The sequence below is a fragment of the Nesoenas mayeri genome (genome assembly GCF_963082525.1).
Source record: "Nesoenas mayeri genome assembly, chromosome: 10".
Lineage (NCBI taxonomy): Eukaryota > Metazoa > Chordata > Aves > Columbiformes > Columbidae > Nesoenas > Nesoenas mayeri.
In genome coordinates, this window is record NC_137560.1 from 16,054,806 (window position 1) to 16,076,116 (window position 21,311).

Sequence of the window (21,311 nt, forward strand, 5' to 3'; positions counted from 1 at the left end):
TTGTTTTGGTATTAATGGGTTTTACCTGTGGATGAAGAATGAATAGAGGTTATTTCGTGGAGTTCAGATTAAAGTGCCTATGAAGAGTCAGCTGCACCCCAGCAGGGCTTATTACCTCGCGTTAATTTGTTATTTCGTGGAGTTCAGATTAAAGTGCCTATGAAGAGTCAGCTGCACCCCAGCAGGGCTTATTACCTCGCGTTAATTTGTTATTTCCTAATTTAAAAAGAAATAAAAAGCGGTGCTTTTAGTAATGAAAAAAGGTCAGGGCAGCAGCTCTATCAGACACCGATGTGCGTTTCGCCTCGCAGCGCCCAGCCCCCGCGCACGCCGCTCCCCACACAGCCCGTCCTGCTCCGACCACCCGCACCGGCCCACACGCAGCCCTGCTCGGAGCGGTGGTCGTCGCCAGACGCTCCCGTCCGTCACACAGCCACAACACCTGCCCCAACACGCCGCCCCGGGGATCCCCCAGGGTCCCACGCCCGTCCCCGCTCCTCTCCTCCGCAGGGGTGGGCGCGGCGGGGCCGCGCTGCGCTTCCGCCCGGGGAGCGGGGCAGGGCGGGGACAGCGGCCGCCGGCAGGGCACGCGGAGCGGCTAAGATGGCGGCCGCGCTAGCGGGGCAGGCGGGGGCTGTGCTGCGGGACCTGGCCCTGCGATCCGCCCGCCTACGGGGCAGCTTCCCGGTGAGTGAGCCCGGCCCCGGCCGCCGCATCCCTGCTTGCGGCCCAGGCGCTGGGGGAGGGCAGCGGGCCCGAGCACCTGGCGCTGTAGGCAGCCTCATTTCAGGAGCCGTCCCGCTCCCCGTCCCCGGCGCTTCCCCCGCGGCCGGCGGGGCTCCCCCTCGCAGCCTCCCCCTGTACGCGCCCGTCGCTCGCAGCGGGACGGGAGGAAAACGTTTCTGCCTTGCCGGAGCCCGGCAGGGCCGCCGCTCGGGTTTGGGCGCCCGGAGGATGCGTTCAGCCCGGAGCCCCGTGTGCTCCTGGCGGTAGAAATGAACAGACCCGGCGGGCCGGGCTCGGGTGCGGGTCTGGTACCGGCGCTGCGGCCCCGCTCAGCGGTCCCGCCGGGTCAGGGCTCGACCCACCACAGCGTGACCTGAAGCACCAGCTCTGAAAGCTTCCCTGCCCCTAAAACTAAAAGTACTTTCAATCATTTTAATAGCAGTGAAGTAATATAGTTTATCGAAACAGGTTCTGGGTGGCAGCATCGGTTGGCTTTGGCTTTGTGCAGGTGGCTGCGGTCAGACCGGCTGCCTCACCTGGAGCTGGTTGTAGCTCTGGCTTCCCCGTGGTCTTGAATCTCACTATTGTCGTGGGAAAGAGTCGATGGGCCTCATTGAAAGGTGCTCTTGAGGTGTAGTGGGAGTTCTTTATTCCCCTTGACAGCAGAAATGCTGAAGGTAAAATGAGATCTGTACATTTTAGACCACTCTGGTGCCTTTGGCAACCAGCCTCTTTACTTTGTCTTTTTATTAGTTCAGCAGGTGCATGGGAATCTACTTTGGTCTGTGCTTCTGAGCATAAATATTTTCCTAGAAGAAAAAGCCTCTGCAGCAAACAAAGCTTTGTTCTGGCTGGTTCTGCTCTGCAGGTGTCATGAGTGGGGTTGCCTGTGACTGCTGGTGTGCGGCTGTGCGGGACAGCTGTCAGGTACCGCGTGGTGTTGGTGCTGGATGTAACTTGCATTGTACACGTGCTTTGGTGTGGTTTATCTTTTAACCTGGAGGAAGTTAGTTAGCTTGGTTTTAAATCTGAAATTTTTTGTGCCCAACTTTCCTTTTGTAATGGTGGATATAGTATTTGGCAGTTTGGTGAAATTGATTAATTGGTTTAGTGCATGTCTATTTCATGTATACACACAGACAAGGAGAGGGACTGTTGATGTGTGTATATATACATATATAAATGTGTACAAACAATGTCCACGTACATACATATTTAAACCAATTTGTGTTGATGTACAATCCTGTCAGTCCCAACAGTGTTTGGTGCGCATGCGTTCCATAGTTGAAGATGCGTTCCTGCCATCATGACTTAGGTGACTCCGATCCTACAGTGAGGAACTCGGAGGTAATCTCTCTTTTTGGGTGCATCCCTCCTGTTTCCGCAGGGCTCTGATATGGAGGGTTTCTGTAGGGCTTGAGTATGTAGCACTGTCTGGACAGAGTCACTTTGGAGTGAGGTGCCGAAGGTGCTTTGGTTGAGCTCGGTTTCAAGCCCTGTGTTTGTCTGGCCCTGCAGTGGGGATTTGAGGTAGAGCTGAAAGTTAGGAGTTCATGCTCTATTCTGTCATCTCGCAAAGCGCAGACTGATCCTGTAAATTACCCTACTGAAATCACCGGATATCAGCTCAGATTCTCAAAGTTTTCTTGGGATTATAAGGTGGCCAACTTTTCTAAAAAGCCTTTTTTTAAAAAAAAAATATTTTGTGTGTGTTACTTATAAAATTTGAGATATTGAACCTGTATCATAAACCACACTCTTATCTTTCTGAACTCTGACAGAGAGTGAGAGCATCTCCCAATATCTGTGCTTTCCAAGTAGGTTATTTTCAAGAACCACATCAATACTGTATAACAACCAATCAAGTTCTTAGTTTCAAAGTAAACCACTTTCCTGTAGAAAGGTCATAATTTTTGCAGTGTTACATTATAGAATTTCCATCTAGATAATCTCTTGATCTTTCACTGTCTCAAACTTTAAACTACAATTAAGTTCATCACCCAGGGCCTGGATTTCTGTGCTACAAAGTAGAATAAAACATTTGGGACTAAGAGGGTCTGTCCATGGAAGGAGTTTTTCTCATTCGTATATTTCACTGCTTAGCTCAGACCAGAAGTTACATTGTTACTATGACGTATTTATTTGTTTACCATAAACTAACAAAACTTGCCCTCAAAGCCTGTTACATTGCTCTTTTCACAGATAAGGGTCTTTCATATGGTAAAGATATAATCAAGGAATATCAATCTTAAACTTTGTTGTTTTGCTTAACCCTGCGTGAGTAGGTACTTGGGGAGATTTAAAATCTTTCATTATAGCCTTCATGACTTATTTTTGGAGTGGTGTTTGTATGCTTTCTATCTGTTGCAAAACTTCTGATTATTTCAAAACTTAATGTTGTTCACAGCTGTGTTGAAGCAGCTTTTTGAGAAGTTTGATTGTATACTGTCATTATAATCTACACACAAACTTTTTTCTGTGTAACTTCATTTTAAGGGTGGAATAAATGGCATTTGATCCTCTCACATGAAAATATTTTATCATCCTTCTGCTTTCCCTGCGGCTCTTACCTTTTTATAACTGTTAAGCATTTTTTTACTCTTTTTGTATTCTTGATAGATTCCACTCTTTGTGCTTTTAGAGTTTAAATCTGACCAAGTGTTTCAAGAAGATAAAAGGTAGATTTTTAGTTGTCTGCAGTGCATGTGGACAAGCGTATTTAGACCTGCTCTTACTGGAACAATATTTGTAAAGAGCTGTGACAAACGCTCCAGGGACCACTCTGCAGCAGAATTCAATCTTGTTGGCTGGCAACAAATAGGCTCCATTGAAGGCAGTTTATTTGAATGGGAGTTGGACTGGGCCTTTTGGGAGAACGCTGTGTTTTCAAAATAGCTTCAGATGCAGTGGATTTCAGCGATGAATATAAATAAGGAATAATTAAATCAGAATCCTAAAAAGAAAAAAAATAGCTTAAGGTAACTCTCCTGTTTTCTAATACAGTGAGTAGATTGGCTGATGTGTTACGCAACCCTGCCCTGGCCTTCCTAATGCTCCTCAGTCCTGCCCTAACACTTTATTTTTTTCAACATGCATGAAATTTGGAAGTGGGGAGGGAGAGATGGAATTAAATAATATTCCTGTTATAAAATCAGCTGAATGCCATATATGTTAAAAATAGGAAACTGCACAAGGTTGCTCACTGCAGATGCCTTCAGTTTATAGACTTGAGTATCTGTAAAGCCTTGCTGATGCTGACCAGAAAAAGTTCTGTATTAGTTAAGAAGTTATCAGCTGTGACTTTTATGATCTTCTATGCAACAGAAAACATTACTGAAGATAACTTTAGATTAATGACTTCAGAATCTACTTCAATGATAAATTATTACTTTTTTTTTTGATCCATGTTAAGTTCTTGAAAGTTTCTTGAAGGTTTGAACTGTTTCCCTATTTGACTTTTCCTGGTGGATAGTTCTACTATAATTTTTAAGGTTTTACATTTAGAGGTGGGCAATACATGAGCCTACAGACTTTCACAAACAGTTTTCTGTAGACAAAACTGAAATGCCCAAGTGGAGCAGATGTTTAGCCCACTGCTCTTTGGCAGTTCCATTAAACACAGAGTTTTCAAATTCTTTTTGGAGGTGAAACAAGGAAATAAAAATGTTAATATAACTTTAGACTGTATTTTTATTTATTTTTTTTCTTTAAATTATTTTTGAGTTAGTTTTAACATGGTGAGACTTCTGCCTTGGGAGCAATCTGGCTCTTGCATAGATATTTGCAGCTTTGTCTTGAAGTAGAAAAGCTGCAGTTTGTATTTGTTTACCTTTCTTTGTACCTAGTGTAGGTGTAATCAGGGGATAGAGCTAATTAGATATGAAGAGACAGCCTTCATGAATATGACATTAGGTTGAGAATTAGCTGGGACACCTGTGGTCTTAATCCTGGCAGTGAATAAGTAAAGCCTTCCTCCCAGCTCTCTGTCTGAACTCCCAACCAGTTTACCCAAAGAGACTCTTTACCTTGCTTGCATATATTTAGAATCCATTGAAGTTTTTTTGCTGTAAAAACAAGTATTTTTTCATTAATCTGCCTACTGAGGTACTAGTGAGAAGTGTCAATAGACAAACTAGTGCTTTATTTACAGGTATCTCTGTAGTTTTTTGTTTCCTCCTGTTTTTCTCTATAACATTGTCAGTGCATGTGGCAGTTTTATTTATTTTTAAGCTTCCATTTGGTCTTTCTGGCTGGTGACTGCCAGCAAGGACACTGTGAACAATGTGTGAAGATGTTGAGATTCTTTTGGGGATACAGAAAGGTGAGATGAGTGTTCAGAGACACTTGGGGTTTGGTTGTTTTGTGAAAGTAGATTGTTTCTCCACTGTATTTTCCCTTTTCTTGTTAGGAAGGTTCATTTTCAGCAAAAATTGGATATGTGTTCCTTTAGTGCTTAGAAATATGATTCTCCCTCTCCCCATTTTGGGGACTCTCTCACAGGTACAGTTCCAGGATTACTTAACCCGAATTGATAGATTTTGTTGTTGCTGTTGACCATACCTGTGGTGGGCAGCTCGGCTCATTATTGCCTTGGGCAGTCCAATCTTTCTGTGCATGTTTGAGACTATAATCTGCAGCTCTGAGCATATACCCTAAGGATTTTCTTCAGAAAATTTCCTTCTTTAATGCTCTCTGCTGAGAAAGACAATTTCTAGCCATCTGTGAATCAGTTAGCTGAATACTCATCTCTTCCTTCCTTTGTAGCATTTTAATAAAACACAGGACATAGAAATCGTGTTATCTGTGCAACTGATTATGAGAGTGACTTTGGAACTGGTAATTAAACATTGTTCTGTCATTAACAGCTGGCTATTGATCTTATTTTAACTACATAACACAGCGGGAGTAGGTATGAAAATGCAAGTAGTGGATAAATGGTGACTGTGAAGGAATTGAAAACCAGCAAGTATTTACACTTACTTGTTGGAACACTTTTAAAAATCCTCAGTTAAAGCTTTATACTGGTAGCACAAAATGTGCTCAGTAAACAAAAGTTTTTGAGTTTTGCTTTTTGGGTTTGCTTGTTTGTTTAAAACGTGCTGGTTTGTTAAATAGATTTACCCATGAGCATTTTTGTTCCTGGTCTTTGTCTGGTCTTTTTCTGCTGGTCTCTTTCTTGCTTATATGTTTCCTAAACTACAAGAGTCTGTATACCAAATTTGAATTATATTTTGTTTTGTTTATGTGTTAATCTGATAGCATATAAGCTTAGAATCCAAAGTAATAAACATCTCTGCACTGTTCTCATTGGACATGAATGTGGATTGTGCTATTTCACTCCAAAACTCTTTCATTTAAGAAAAGCACTTTTAAAATATTTTGTCACTGATACAATGATCATTCTTTTGAGTTTATTTACCTTGCACACGGGCACTTCTTGGTGGCAGATCTGATTCAGTCCACCCAGTTTGTCTTTAATTTCTGCGGTAGTGCTTTGTTGACTGGCCCTAGACAGCAAAGTAGTTTAAATTTGCCTCTGTAATTTGTATCTTTGTATAATTAATGATTTGGGTTTTAGTTTTCTGCTTTTCATAATAAAAAGATATAGATTTATGTTGTTTACAAGTGAAGGAGCAAAGATCATGTGCGTGCCCTTATCAGTTAAATTAGTTTGTGCAAGAGGCATTATAAATGTTGCAACTTTGCAGTGTGCTCTCTGTGTCTGTGAAGATGTGACTCTGTATAAAGTGCCTCGGCATTTTAAGTTAATAAACTTGGTGTTTTGTCTTGAGCAAGGCAGAACAGGCAAAGTGCTGCCCTCCAGGATTTGGTGGGCAGTAATTCAGTTTGGAATGAAAGGGTTGTTTTGTCAATGATTAAAGTGTAAATGAAAGAGCTTTATTTGTCTGAAAATGGATAGATATTTTGAGAGCATCAGTAGCAGCAACGTTAAACACCCATTAATACAGTGTGCATTTAGAATGCTTCTGGAGCAATAAGCAAGCTCATGGGAACAATGACTGGGAAAGAAGAAAAATGGCAAGGTATTACAGGCATAGATAGACTCTTAGGAATAGAAGTAATGAGCAATGGTCTCAATTTGTGCCAGAAGGAGAGAGAATTGCTTTTACTGTAGTTACTTTACCTTCAATGTCGAACTCTTGTCCACCTAAATTCTTTGTGAGATGCAAAGTTTTGTAGTTGTCAGGAATGAAGAATTAAGGGAAATTTTTGATCATGTTTATTAGGTTTTTCTGCTTATCCAAGATGCTGGACTAAAAAATGTGAAGCTGCAAATTAAAAACCAGGCACAAATTACCAGTGGAACACTTCATCATTCTTTTGAGATCTTCCTCTGAGGGGATCTGTGGACAAAAGAACAGTTTAATTTGACATCTGTTAATTTAGTGGCAGCCAAGAAAGCATTTAGTCCCTTGGAAGAAAAAAAACCCAAAGTTGCTCATGCACAATATTGCCATAAAAATGTCTGGGAAATTCCAGTTATGGGAAAAAAGTGAATTTGCAAATGATAGATAAAAATGGTAAGTAAAGGTAAAAAGACACAGATATTTATGAACATTATAGATGAAAGGGCTATTAAAAACAACAGAAAACTTTTTATTGTCAGCAGATTACTTGCTTAGCTTTTTAAGCTCTGAAGATGGCATGAGAAATTTATTTTCCCTTAAATTTGCTATGTTAAACTCTGCCATTCCAAACACATTGGAGACAGTGAATCTATTTAATTGAATTCTTTCATGCAGAGTTCAGTCTGGATTTGTTTTTCAGTTAAATGGCTTCGATTAAAATAGTCTAAAGTACTGCCATAAATTTCAGGAATAGAGGAAGCGATATGTAGAGCTTGCTTTAAAAATGATGTGAACCGTTCTGTGAAAGAGCACCTGGAATGCACGGAGCTCCATCTAGGGAGGGGTGGTGACCCAGCTGAGAGGGATCCTATGGGTCAGGATTACTGGGCAGAGCAGTGTCATTGTCAGTGTTATTGTACGTTTCTGCTACAGACAGCCTGATCAGCAAGAACCAGATGAAGCTTCAGACAACTGGAAGAAGCCTCATGTTAGCAGGCCCTGGTCTTCATGGGGGACTTCATTCATTCCAGTATCTGCTGGAGTGACAGTGCAGTGGGGCACAAGTAATCAAGTAATCTAGCACGTTTCTGGAGAGCATTGCTGATTTCCTAATGCAGATGCGAGGAGCCGACAAGGGGGAACACTACTGGAACACTACCTCATGTGTACAAACAAGGAAGAACTGGTTGGGGATGTGAAGACTGGGGCAACCTGGATTTATCATGGACAAATGCTTGGCTGACCTGATGGCCTTTTCTGGTGAGATGACTGGCTTTGTAGTTGAGGGAAGAGCAGTGAATTTATTTTGACAGATACAGCATGGGCTGTAATAAGGTACTAGGAACAAGGCTGAGAATGTTCCCAATTTCCTTAATCGGTGAAGTGATGCCATCATCCTTTGGGCTTGGAAGTTCTGTTCCATTTGATTAAAGCCCTTTTCCTTCTTCCCTCTGTGCAGTCGGGCCACACGTTTTAATCAGATTATCAGTGTCATTCAGAACTGTGCACACACTGACCAGGGTTTTTTTAAGGCTATATTTAGTTTACCTGTGATCTATATTATGACTATTATATGTTTGGGTTTTAGGAGCTGCACAGATCACTTTGTCAGGCGTCAGCCAAAGGGAGAAAAAACCCTGATGCACAACCTGTCTATTTGGGAGTTTTTCTATGTTTTCTCAGTTATTACCTCTCTGTGCAGTGCTAATGGAGAGGTTATTTTGGTCAGTCCATTTTCAAAATCTTATAGCTGCCTGATAGTCTATCCAAGGTGACAAAAACATGGCAGGGGTGTCAGTCTATCAGATGGGGAAGTGAGGAGTTTTGAGTTCTTTGCAGTCTCACAACCTGTTACAGATCATGGATTATGATGTCTGGTCATTTTTTCGGTATTTTCTTTCACTGATGCAAAGATGTTTCATCCTGCACCAAAGCGGTAGCATCTGTTAATAGTGAAATAAAATGAGATTTTGTGATTAAAAAGCAAAATACATGTCTTTAAGTCTCTGACCTCAGTAATACATCTTATTCCTTTGAAGGTCTAGTAGCAGAGATATGGTGAAAAACCATCCATCATATTGTCTAGGGTTTTTTTTCAGAGCATTCCTGTAGCAGTGGGAGGTTTGAGGTGTGGATGGGATGTCTCCCTGGGTGTTTGTCACAGGAGCCCAGGGCTGGGAGCAGCACTGGGGAGTGTTGTGTGGAAGGCTGGCTGGAGGGTTTCTGGCTGGTTCCAGGCTGTATTTCTGCCAGCGACTGAACTCTTTGTTCATTACTTTTTTACTTCTTATGAGCAACTATTTGGGGTTGGCTTTGGCTTTGCTGGTGGCATCTGTCACTTAGTGCCTGATGAGTGTTATCAGCTGGCAGGTAGGCAGTGGTTTTAAAGAGCTACTCAAAGAATGTGTTTCTGATGAAGGATTTCTCTCCCCTACTCTCTTTCCTCGCTGATTAGCTCTCATTGTACACCCAGCTTCCATGTGTCTGGAAGTCTCAATCATTCCAAATGGCCAAGCACAGGCAGTGAACGTGCCTATGTTTCCAGGAAAGAAATCAGAGATAACTTTGTTTTAGGGATGACTTGAAGTAAACTTTTATTTGCCTGGAATATTTGATCAGTAGTGTTAGAAATGCAGAAATCTACTTTTAAGGTGAGAGTCATTGATGATGAAGAGATAATGCTGCTCGTTGTGTCCTAGGCTTGCTTTGAGATTTGACAATAGGAGCAGGGTGAATTTCCAGTGTAAATAATGCAGAAATATTAATGATGAAATGACCTGCAAAGGAAGGAAAAATGTTCATAACTTCTGGTTTCCTCTTAAAGACACAGCTTCATCAATGACTGTGGCAGTGTCTGATTTCTCCCCAGTCTGCTCAAGCTACTGGGAAGGTTTTCTTCCTCTTGTGTGTTTGTACCTTTGAGTTTGCTTTATGTCAGCCTAAGTCAGATAGCCTACTTGAAAACAAGATGTATTAACAATAAAAGGTATGAAGTATTCAGATTTAAACAAAAATTGTATACCAATAATTTTTTTCATGCTTCCAACATAGGAACTATTGCAGTCCATTCTGCACTGCTTTGGTAAAGCAGGTCTGACTTACGCATGTGGTAGAACTGTTTCTGTATATACTTTTGTATATGTCTTTATTTTACTGCTGTGGGCATTTGCATCTTTATTGCTTGGAGTGTTACGCTGCTTAGCACTCAAAGTTATAATCTTCTGTGATGACATAATTAGGTAGCATAGAAATTGTCATGATTTGACTTCAAGTATTAAAGAGCTGGAACAAAAAAACGTGGTTATGTTTCAATGTTTGATTTTCTGTGATGAGAAATGGAGCTCAAACCATCTAAACTGGCATTTTATTGGTGTTTTTCTTAAATGATCAGGGACTCCTAACACTTCAAAAAAGTATTTTTCCAGGGTATGGTATGCATGAAATGCTTCCTTGATAGATATGATTACTTGAGTCAGGAATTCCATAACTTTTCTGACCAACCCATTGGCAATGCTTTGTGTTTCCTAGCAGTTCAGGAAGCTTAATTAGGGTTAAGTGTACAAAAAATGGATAGTGGGGATACTCCCAAAAGCATACTCTGTATATCATGGTGGGTAGTAAAATAGTTTTAGAATTATTTTTTCCTGATTATATTTAATATTCAAAGCGTTTGTTCATAGTTGCATAAAAGTATAATTTTAATCTTCTAAAAAAATTTGGAATGTAAAACACTTTCGGAGAACAAAAATATTAAATTTCCCCTCCAGATATTTAAAATAAAAGAATATTTCTGATTTATGCAGAGAAGATAGCTTGTTTCACTTTTTGAAAGTGTGGTACATATCGCCAGCAATCTTCTTTCATTGGCAAAGGCAGGGAATGTATTATGGTATTTTCTGAAACTGATTATGCACTTGTGTATGGTAGTGAGTTTATTTTCAGCAGATACTTCAAAGCCTTTACTTTTTTAGGTCAGGAAAGTAAGCTTTTCCTAAAGCTTTGAAGTTTTAAATAAGCAAAATGAACATAATTTGACTAAAATTAATTACTAATGCAAAGCAGTGGTACTGATTGCTAGGACGTTGACAAAAGCAGAAATTGAATCTGTGAATTAACGTTCTTGTTTCCTTTACCTGGGCAAAGGCTCTGAAAATTGATTCCAGAAATATGAAGTTTCCGTAGGCATGTTGTTTCTTGGACAAATGTGGATGTACAAAAAGTATTTTTAATACTATTTGATTCTGCTGAAGTTTGGTTAAAGAATGTTTTGCAAATGTTTTCTGAAGTAAGCAAGGAGAGTTTGTTGCCCACCTGGTGCAGAATTGTTTGTCCCTCTGAGTGGACTGGCAGCTCTGTCCTTAGGCAGGACTACTTTGTTCTGTTGACCTCTCGTTTGTTATGTGACTTTAGGTGTGGTGTTGAAACCAGCAAGTCTTCATGTCATCTCACAGAATAAGAAGCCTGCCATGTTTCAGCTGGGTTTTCAGAGATCACTAATGATTCACTGCTCAGGGGAATTGTAGTAGGATTTGAGTACACTCAGCTCTGCTCAGGCAGCCCTTACATGCTAAGCAGAATGCATCAGACCTTGCCAGTGTCAAAAATGTGCTGGCACTTAATTTGCAGCAATTTCTGTTTTGGTGTTTACGTGTAAGTAGTGGCCTCGATACTCCCCTGGGTGGAGGTGCAGGTGGTCAGAGGTTTGGCTAAGTCCTGCTTCATTTGGAGGTCAGTCTGTAACAGCCTGACTGGGACAACTGCTGAAAAATAGTCTGGCAAGGCAGGGGAAACGGAGTCGTGAGGTCAGGGTCTGACTGTCCAAGATGACGTTCCTTCCACTATCTCTTCTTTGACTTTTGAGGACTGCAGTCCTCACAAAACCATGACTACACCCACCTGGAGAGATCACCCAAATAGTAGCTGCTAGAATCTCCTTACGGTGCACAAGGATGTGGGCTCAGATTCTGGTTTTCTGACATAAGGAGAGTAAGGATGACAGAAGGAGCTCAAGTCTGACCTTGTGCATGCTCCTGGTAGTTTACAATGGAGCTTAGTGGGTGGGAGAGTGTATTTGCAGAATAGCTGTCAAAATCGCTGTGTGTAAGCAAGCTGTAAATAAGTCTATAAAGTATAATCATTATTGGAGACTTTAAATCTGCAATGAGCGAAGGACTTACTTCAAGCTCATTCTTGTCTCTGTTTCCTTGCATGAGAAGTAAACAGAAGGATAAATCAGAAAACTGAGTTTATAGATGTGATTTAAAGGCACATTGGAACAGAATTGTGTGTTTTGTTTTGTTTTTTTCTCTTGAGCTAAAGACCCAAATGAGTTCTGCAGTGTAGGAGCATCACACCGCACTGCATCATTTCTAGGGGAGTGCAGAGGTTAAGCTTGGGATCAATCAGTTTGCAATCAGACTGATTATAGAAGGACAAGAAGAAATACAAGATAAAATCAAAGTAACAGAGTGGGACAGAAGAGTATTGGGGGAGAAATTTGGGAACTCTTGAAGCAAAAAGGTCTCTTATGGTAGACAGCTAGCAAGAACATTCAGGAGAACTATCAAGGGAAGCATTATGGTTTTGTTAAAATAATAGTTCAAGGCTTTCAGCCCCACTTCTGCCCAGAGTACACTTAGAGACTGGCAAGGCCTTAAATAATCTTTACCATTTTATCTGCAATACCATGAAATATCCAAGATCTAACTGAGATGCTTCTAAAACTTTGAGATTTCATGTGCATGTTGCTGTAACTCAGGTGAAAGGGAAAGGTTCCTGAATAGATACTGTTGCATTTTTTTTTAATCCAATCTATATGGCTTTGTAAATCTAAGTTTCAGAATTGTAAATGAGTTTGGTGATATCTTCTCGAGTCCTTTTCTGCTTCTGTGGCATTTGTTAAAGCGCAGCAAAATTATACTGTTTCGTGTTAGAACCACTGTGGAAAGATTTAGAAAGCGGGTTTTAATGAAAGAGATAAATAAAGCAAAGAAAGCCTCGACAGCATTGAGCCACTTCAGACTGATGGACACACTCCTGACATTCCTCTTTCTTACCTGAGGGATTCCACCATTGAGACAGGAAAGAAAATGCTGAATCAAAAATAAAGAGGGATGTTGAAGTATCATTATATGTTTCCAAATAGAATATTGATTAATATGCCATTACAGTTAAATGTATTTTTTAGTGGCAGGAAATGTTTGTTTAGAGGTGGAAGAGGTAAATCCTCATGAATATTTTACATATTTATTAATGAATTAATTTTGAGGTAGTACAGAGTGAATGAAATGTTCGGTCCCCAGAGTCATGGTGGCATTTGAGTTTTAATCTTAAAAAGCTCAAATAGAGGCACATGATTTTTAGGTTCAGTTGCCCTGCCAAGTGGACAGTTCAGCTAGTAAGTGAGTTTTGGGAAGGTTCAGCCACTTCAGTGAGGAAATCGGGGAAGAGTAAAGGAGTTTGATTTGTGACTTTACTTTGGAGTCAGATCATAGAATCATAGATCATAGAATGGTTTGGGTGGGAAGGGACCTTAATGATCATTTAGCTCCAACCCCCCTGCCATGGGCAGGGACACCTTCCACTAGACCAGGTTGCCCAAAGCCCCATCCAACCTGGCCCTGAACAATTCCAGGGACGGGGCATCTACAGCTTCTCTGGGCAGCCTGTTCTGGTGCCTCACCACCCTTGTGGGGAAGAATTGCTTATATCTAATCTAAATCTACCCTCTTCCAGTTTAAAGCCATTAGCCCTTGTCCTATCCGGTAGGCTTATTTCTTTAGTTAAATCATTCACTCTCCCAGGTTAATTTTAACATTCAGAGTAGGCTGTTCAGGTTGGGGCAGAAACTGTTCTTTTTCTAACTGGTTTCTGCAGGGTATTGGTACTTTGAACTGTCCTGTATTACATATACATGTCAGACCCTCTGACTACAAGTGCACCCTGCTGCAGTCTCTTGTGTCTGACTTTGTGTTTTCTCCTTAAAAAGTGGAAGCACAGCTTATATGGCCATATCATACAGAGAGTATTTTATAGGTGTTTATTTGATATCAGTTACTGTTCACTTCTACAATATTATTGAAATAAAACTCCTTTGGCAAGACCTGGAATTTGAAGGAGAAAGTAATATTGTTTATCATTTAAATTGTGTAAGAATAAATGATCACAAACTGTCAGATATTTCTTGTAGTGATTCTTGAGTGAAAAACCAATTTCTGTTGCCACCTTAGTTTAGGAACTTAAAATTCTTAAGAGATAAAAAGAAGTTAGATGCAGCCCCAACACAAGCAAAGAGAATTGTGAGTTGCAGGTTTGATAGCTGTTTTTTCTTTTCAGGACCATGTTACATTGCCCTAAATCTGCAGACAGACAATCTTTTACTACATGATCCCTGTGGATAAGTTAGAATTTATTAGTAGCAACAACAAAAAAGGTACAACAGGTGGTTGTGTGGAAAATGCAACGTGTCACATTCTTCACAGTCCCTAATCTGCGTCCTTCGACCTGTGAGCTCAGTGGAGCTGGTGTATCATCTCAGACACAGTTTCTCAGTCTCTCCGTGTTAGAGCAGAGGGATGTTAACACAAGCCCAATTCATCCTGTCCCTCTGCAAGGGTTTATAAAGAGCTGACACTTGAGTGCCATGTGGGCACGTTCTTCACCCATGACCAGGAGGGTCAGACTCCTGGGTGATAAGTTCCCATGCACATAGATGTGAAGTTTTCTGCTGTAGCAGTAGGTTTTTCTGTCCATGCAGTTCAGAAAACTTGTGCCTTTTTCAGAAAGCTCATCTTGAGGATTCATTCGCTACGAGGCTTTTCAGATTCCTTGAAATTGTGTACAATATGTTCTGGTTTAGTTTGTTTTGAAACAATTCAGCCATACTTTATAATCCCTTATGGAATTCATCAATACTGCCTGTATATCTGTCTAATAAGAGTTCAGTAAATCAGCATAATCATTAAACAAGCAAACTCTCATTCTGTTAGTAATTGGTAACTGCCTGTTTCTCAACAAACAAGTGATGTCAACTGGCATTTATTAGTTTTTAGCGTGCTTTGTTATCTACAGGTATATAATCTGTAGTTTATATCCTTGCTTTATTGTGTTATGTTAGAATAATCACTGCTGACTGGTAGTGGAAGAGAAGGTAGTTTCTCTGAACTAAATAGGATGAGATGACTAAATATACCTTCTTTAGCTTTTCAGTTAAAATAGCTTCGTTTTCTAAAATAGATGTTACTAGTTCAAGAAAGCTCTTCCCTTTATTTTTTGATGTTTGTCACCATCTTGATGTTTCCCGCTGTGACGCACTGTGATTCCCACCTTCCTATCTCTGTTTTGCAGTGGCTCCTATTAAAAGAACCTCACAACATGACAAGAGAAATTGTTTTTCCCTTGAACTATGTGAAAGTCTTCAGGGGAAGATTTAACTAAATGCTTGTTTTGATTACATGAGCTAGAATTAAAATGATGAAACAAACACCTAATATAGTAAGAAAAAAAAATGCTTTGACTGTAGACTTCTGAACTATATCTTTTCTGGAGTGCTGCTGTTCTTTACAATGAATTGCAGTGAATTTGAGCAATTGCTTCAGCAGAAAATGTGCAGTTGAGTTGTTAGCATGTAGTTCGTTAGCGTGTAGTTTAATCTTGTCTTCCTCAGGCTTGGTTCACCTCAGGCTGCACAGGCCCCAGGCTAAGGGTGCTCTGCCAACTGATGCATTGCTGCTATGTCTCTTGCTCTGGATCTCGTCTTCACCTGGTCCTCTGGTGGATTGGGTCATGGAGTTAAATGGGCAGGAAAAGAAGCTTTCTGCTGGGTTAGCTCCATTTCGGGCCCGGGGAATGTGAGGGAAGGTGTCAGGGGGAGCAGCTGGGGAGCATCTTGCTGCTGGAGTATCTGAGCAGAAATGGGAAGATGGAGGCCTATAGTAAGGACTTCTTTCAGTACCTTGGCTTCTTGGTTTCAAGTAATACAAATCACTTGGCTGTTAGAGGGGCTGTGTGAGGGTGCAACATGGTGATGAAGTCCAAACTGGTGCCAGCTTTAGCTAGGAAACATCAGGAGGCAGATGGGTATAACACAGCCCCAGCTTTCCTGGATTGCAGAAGCACATGGGGAGCAATTGGTCGATTGCTCGAGTGTGCTACTGTTCAAACATCACTAAACTGAGCTGATACACTTTTTCAGTCTAAGGAATTCCTTCAGGATGGATTAGTGTTTTCACAGGCTCCAGAATGTGCAGTTTTGAATAAGCTCATTTGAGTAACTGGAAAACAATATTAAGGCAATGCCAGGCAAAGGTTTTCCAAAACAGGACTGAACTTTGGGCTTCGCTATCAAGATTTGCTTGCTCAACATAACAGCTAGTTTTTCAGTAATGTGGACTTAGGTGCAGAAGCGGTTGCCTGTTTCACTCTTTTGAAATTTTTAGAGTTTGCATACTTAAAGAAAACTTGAAATTTCCAACCTCTTGACCATCCTCTCAGCTGTTTGTATGAGTCTAATTTTTGTAAACAATTTAACAGTAGAAATCCTAATAGCAATATTAACTGTGTTTGTGCTCTTTTTATAAGCAAGCCCCCAATTTTTCATTTCTTTGTGTATGTGAGGAGAATAGTTTACATATTTAACACAGACATCTTGTTTCAAAGATTCATGTAGCTGTTAGGGATAGTAATAATCACCACCAGAACAGGCAGTCTGGCTTTAGTAAACAACAATATAGTGGTATATTTCATGTTTGTGGTGGGTTTTTTTTGTTTTATTTTGAAGTTGAAAATTACATAAACCTTAACAGTTGCAGTGACAGATCTCACTCATTCTGAAAAGTGAGTATATGGTTCAGTAGTATAAACCAGTAAATTGCCCCTACAGTTTATTGATCAAAATGTCGTAGCCTTTAAAGAACTGGGAAGTGTGGTCTTTTTTTTCCCCTCTCTGAGACATACTGCATTTTACTGCTCAAGATACTTTATGTGCTGTATTTTAAGTAATAAATTTGGAACTAAAAGGTCCATAACTGTTAACTGGAGTTTGTGTGTTGCCTGTATTTTAATTCAGTTAATATGAATTCCCACTTACAGGTATGGAACTTAACTATTAAAAGGTCCTTAGCCATGCCTCTGGAAGATTTTAAAGTAAAATGATGTTTAAGGTGAAGATTGCTTACACTGTTTTGATACAAATTATAACAAGAAATAAGTAATTCCTGATTGCTGTGGACAGAAGCCTGGAAGATCTGGTTTTGTCAGGAAAACATGCAAGACTTCTTCCCGAACTAGCTCACAGAATCGGTTTTATCCTTTATAAATATATCACACAAGTCTAGATTGAGACTTTGATCAGTGTTGGATGAAGCTGGTGGTCTTTGCTGATACAACATGGCAGTGAGGTCCCTTTGGTATCTGATCTGAAGTGAGCAACTTGGGATGTTGATGGAAGGATGTTTCCTCTGTGGCTTTCAAATCGGATGGTCTGGATGCTAAATCCTGCTTTGGAAGAATAAAATTCTTGATTTATGGTAGCCAACAGGACATTACCTGGGAAGGACATCTGCAGTCCTGTTTTTCCTGGTATTCTCATGGGTGTGTGGCATTAATCATCTTTGGAGAGAGGGCGATGTGTGGTTTGACTTAACACGGCACCCCTTAGAGCCCATCGCTCTTGTCATGAGTATTTCCGTTTTCTTTTGTGCTTGTAATACTTGATTTCATACAGAGCAAAGTGTAGCAATCTGTGCGTTTGCTTTTTTTGACTTATATTTGTGATAAACTTTTTCTGTGAAGCCTTTTTTCTTGTCAGACTAACTCTATGGGTACTTATTTTTTACGTCAGCACTGCCAGCAAACTGAAGTTTGTTTTCAGTGCCTTATGTGATGTATTTCAAGTATCTTAAATAATAAAATGTACCTGTACCCCAGGTGGTTTATATGAAGGTATGCTATTTAGTTTTATTTCTGATGGCTCTTTTTTGATAGAAGCTTCTCCTACAACTTTGTCAATTGCAGTAGATGTATGTCAATAAATACAATAAATGTTTATTTCTTATATTGATGAATGGTATGCTGTTTCATTATTGTCATCTTTGTGTATCTGTTTTCTTTCATATGCAGTTGGAATTGTATTACAGGTCAGAGTGCATAAATTGAATAAACTGGAATGCTGTAGAATGTGTTGGGTAAGCAAAGAGATTTTGATTTGTTTTGTTTTGTTAGATGCTTTTATCTTAGATGAGATTTGCTAAACACTTTGTTTTGGATACAGAATCTATCTAAAAGACCTACCCATAGACACCACAGTTTTTCTCCCCAAATGACTTATTTCCAGTATAACCATTACAATGTAGTCCATATTTATAAAACTTGATACCATATACATGTGAACATAATTTGCATTTTTCAGAGGTAATTTGCATTGGCAGAGCTGTTTTTTACTGGCAAAGGATCTATTAGTGTAGTTACAACCATGTTACTTCAGTGGAACAGCAGAAGTCAAAGAAAGTCATATGCATTTATTTGACCAGCTTTACTGTCAGATGCTTTTAAGACGTTTAATGATGGCTTCCATTCCTACTATGAATGAGAAGGGAATGCTGGTTATCACTGAAGTGTATCTTACTTTTAGCAGTCATGCAATAAAATACATTAAGTTAGGTTAATGTGAACAGTAGAGCTGCTCAAATTATATAGTTATGTCAAGGGATGTTCAATTATCCCAGAAATTTGCTTAGTGATGGTGTTCATATTGGTTTTGTTTTCTCTAATAATGCTGATTATCTCTGGATTCTTTTTCCCTGGCTAGAATTATTTCCCATTTTTCAAAAGCACGGACTTGTCCTGAAGAGACTTGCTAAGAAAATAAGTATTTAAGTGTAGTCAAATTGTCTAAACATGATCACTGAACTCTGTGTGGTGAAATATGTAGTTGTGGGTGCTTAGCCAAGGTAGATCCATGTGGAATTAGGCATGAAATGGCGCAACATTTTTTGAAATTAATTTTATTGAGACCAAAAGATCTCTGTTATAATAGAGATCATAATTTGACTCCTTGTTTGTTTGTCAGGCTTGACTTCTCAGTTCCTCAACAGTTTCTTCATTTACTTGTTAAGCAATTCATTCACGTTTAAAGAAAATGTGTGGCATGTAACAGTTAGAATTTTACAGGTAGGTAGTGATGTCTGCCTGAAAATGCTGTTCTCCAGCCCTTGTTATTATTTTCAAAAACTATTTTATTTTGCTTTTTTGGAAGAATGCTATCTTGTATTAAAAGCTTATCATTGAGTTGAAGAGTAAGGGCAAAGTTACAGTGGTTGGTGCTACTGCCAGCTAAAAATGTTCCCATCACAAGGTTCATTTGTTGTGCTGACACAGCTGTTTGTGAGGCTCTGCTGTGAGCTCATTTGGCTTCAAAAAGCCATTGGTTTAACTTTTTTTAGCATGCATGCCATTGCGGTGTTTTCTGTTTGTTTGTTTATTAAAGCTTCTCTGTTTACCTTGTCTTCTTCTCTTACCCACCCCAGTGCTATTTGGTACTTGCTGTCCAACATGCTGTATGACAGTATTTATGTGAAATCATCAGTCTGGGAATCAGCCTTAGTGGTTTTACCAGGGAGGCCAAAGAGTGGAAAAAACATTCTAAAAACTAATACTGAACATACAGATTCAGATAAAAAATAATCAGTAGTCTAGTTTGAAACTTGCGTTACTGATGCTGCTCTTGTTTCATGGTCATATGGAACATTTCTTTCTGAGCAGAGTTTTGTGAGGTAGTTTACATGCAATTTGCAATTTGTTTGGCAAATGCATTAAGAGGGTTTCTCCCAGTTTTGTGTGTGTGTTTTCTTTTTTCAAAAGCGAGCACTTGAAAGATACCTCCTGGGTCATCTGAAAGATGTTGTCAGAGTAGTTAATGCTGCATATGTAGAAAATGGACAAAGAAATCTCATTGTTGCAATGTTTTCTAAATATTTTTTTTTAATGTATATTGAAGTTGATGCCTGCTATAAAATGTTCTTGTACTTCCACTCCTGTTAAACTATATTGTTTTTATTTAGACCATATTATTCAAATAATCCAAATTATTTTTTGTTGCCGTGCGACAACTCAAGAATTGGCAAATTGAGTAGTGGAAGAACTAATGCAACTACTCTCCAAATACATTATTCTTGCAGAGCCCTTAGCATTTTATATAAAAAACAAAGCTGGGAAAGGAGAGATTATGCAGGTTATGAGAACAATCAATTTTTTCTCTAGCAGTAGTCAATAAAGCACTGATACAGTTATGCAACAGCTGCCTGTGTTAAGATGGTTAAGAAGAGATGTTTCATTTCTTGATGCGTATGCCACTCACTTTAATGTTACTGTACATACGTAATTGGACCAAACATCGTATCTAGGTACATAAAGAAATAACTTCGAACAAAAGGCGCGGTGAGAATAAAATATGCAATTACTAATAACAGTAGTTTTCTGAAATCCTCACCTGTCTATAGACCTTTGGTCCATATTAGTGTCATTCTGACTGGTAACAAAAGTCTTGGAGAGTGGAGAAGGGAAGAGGCATTAGAAGTGAACCCCAACCATATGAATTCTTTGTGACCTTAGAAAATGCCAAATAGTTCTAGCCAACAAGAGAGAATCCAGTATGGAACTTCTACTTGATTAAATAATTCTGCCTTCAGCTTTCTTCACGTTACTGTTCATTTGAGTGCCACTTACTTGAGTTTTGGGATTTTTGATGCTGTTGTCAGGCTCTAAGGAAACGTTATCAATTGCAATAGAGTCCTATTTAAATATATTAATTTCTGATAAACATTTATGTTACACATTTAATCTTAAGAAATGTGTTATTAGGAATACTTTAATTCATCTTTAAAACTTGATTTTAAATAATTATGTAAAAACATGGATATGTGCTATTATTGGTGTTTTTCATAGTTGTATGAGCTGATGTATTCTTAAAGCTTATTTGTGAGTTAAAATAAAGAAAAAAACACCCTTTCAACTTATCTGGCATATCTGAATCTCATGTAAGAGCTACTCTATCTACAATGTGTATGTCAATACAAAACACACAGAAATAGCTCACATGAAAACTGTTTATTTTTCTTGTAGTAATAGAAGGTCTGTTGGAAGTCTTCAATAGAGTCATGAATGATATTTATTTCAGCCATTTAATGAGAACTTGCTTTCAAAAGACTAAATCCTTTAGTTTGAGTTTCTTTTTATTCCATTCCATGAAAACGTATTGTCTGGATTTTCCTTTAGGCTCACTGGAGTGATTTGTAGTTTTTCTTTGTTATAGAAATTGTAGCTAACATGCTAAGAAGTAAAATGTCACAAAAGAAAAGAGATTTAGAAAGATGTATTTAAATCTACAACCTTTCTTTGCTTTGGGTTGTTCAGAGCTTGATGGAAGTAGTTAATATCCAAGGTTAAGGTGTATATACAGTAATGAGAATGTGTAAGTTTGGGAAGATGTGTTAAAACTTT

The 21,311-nt window shown here is 39.4% G+C and overlaps 1 protein-coding gene across 1 annotated transcript in view; it reads left to right on the forward strand.

Annotated features, from left to right (window-relative positions):
- Nucleotides 1-603: 603 nt before the first annotated feature.
- The window catches only part of SUCLG2 (succinate-CoA ligase GDP-forming subunit beta), a gene marked incomplete at both ends in the record, with an annotated part of 124,022 nt that continues 103,314 nt past the window's right edge, over nt 604-21,311 (forward strand). Inside the window, one exon of the mRNA XM_080350620.1 lies at nt 604-687. Coding sequence (XP_080206746.1) covers nt 604-687 — 84 coding nt within the window. The remainder of the gene's footprint in view (nt 688-21,311) is intronic.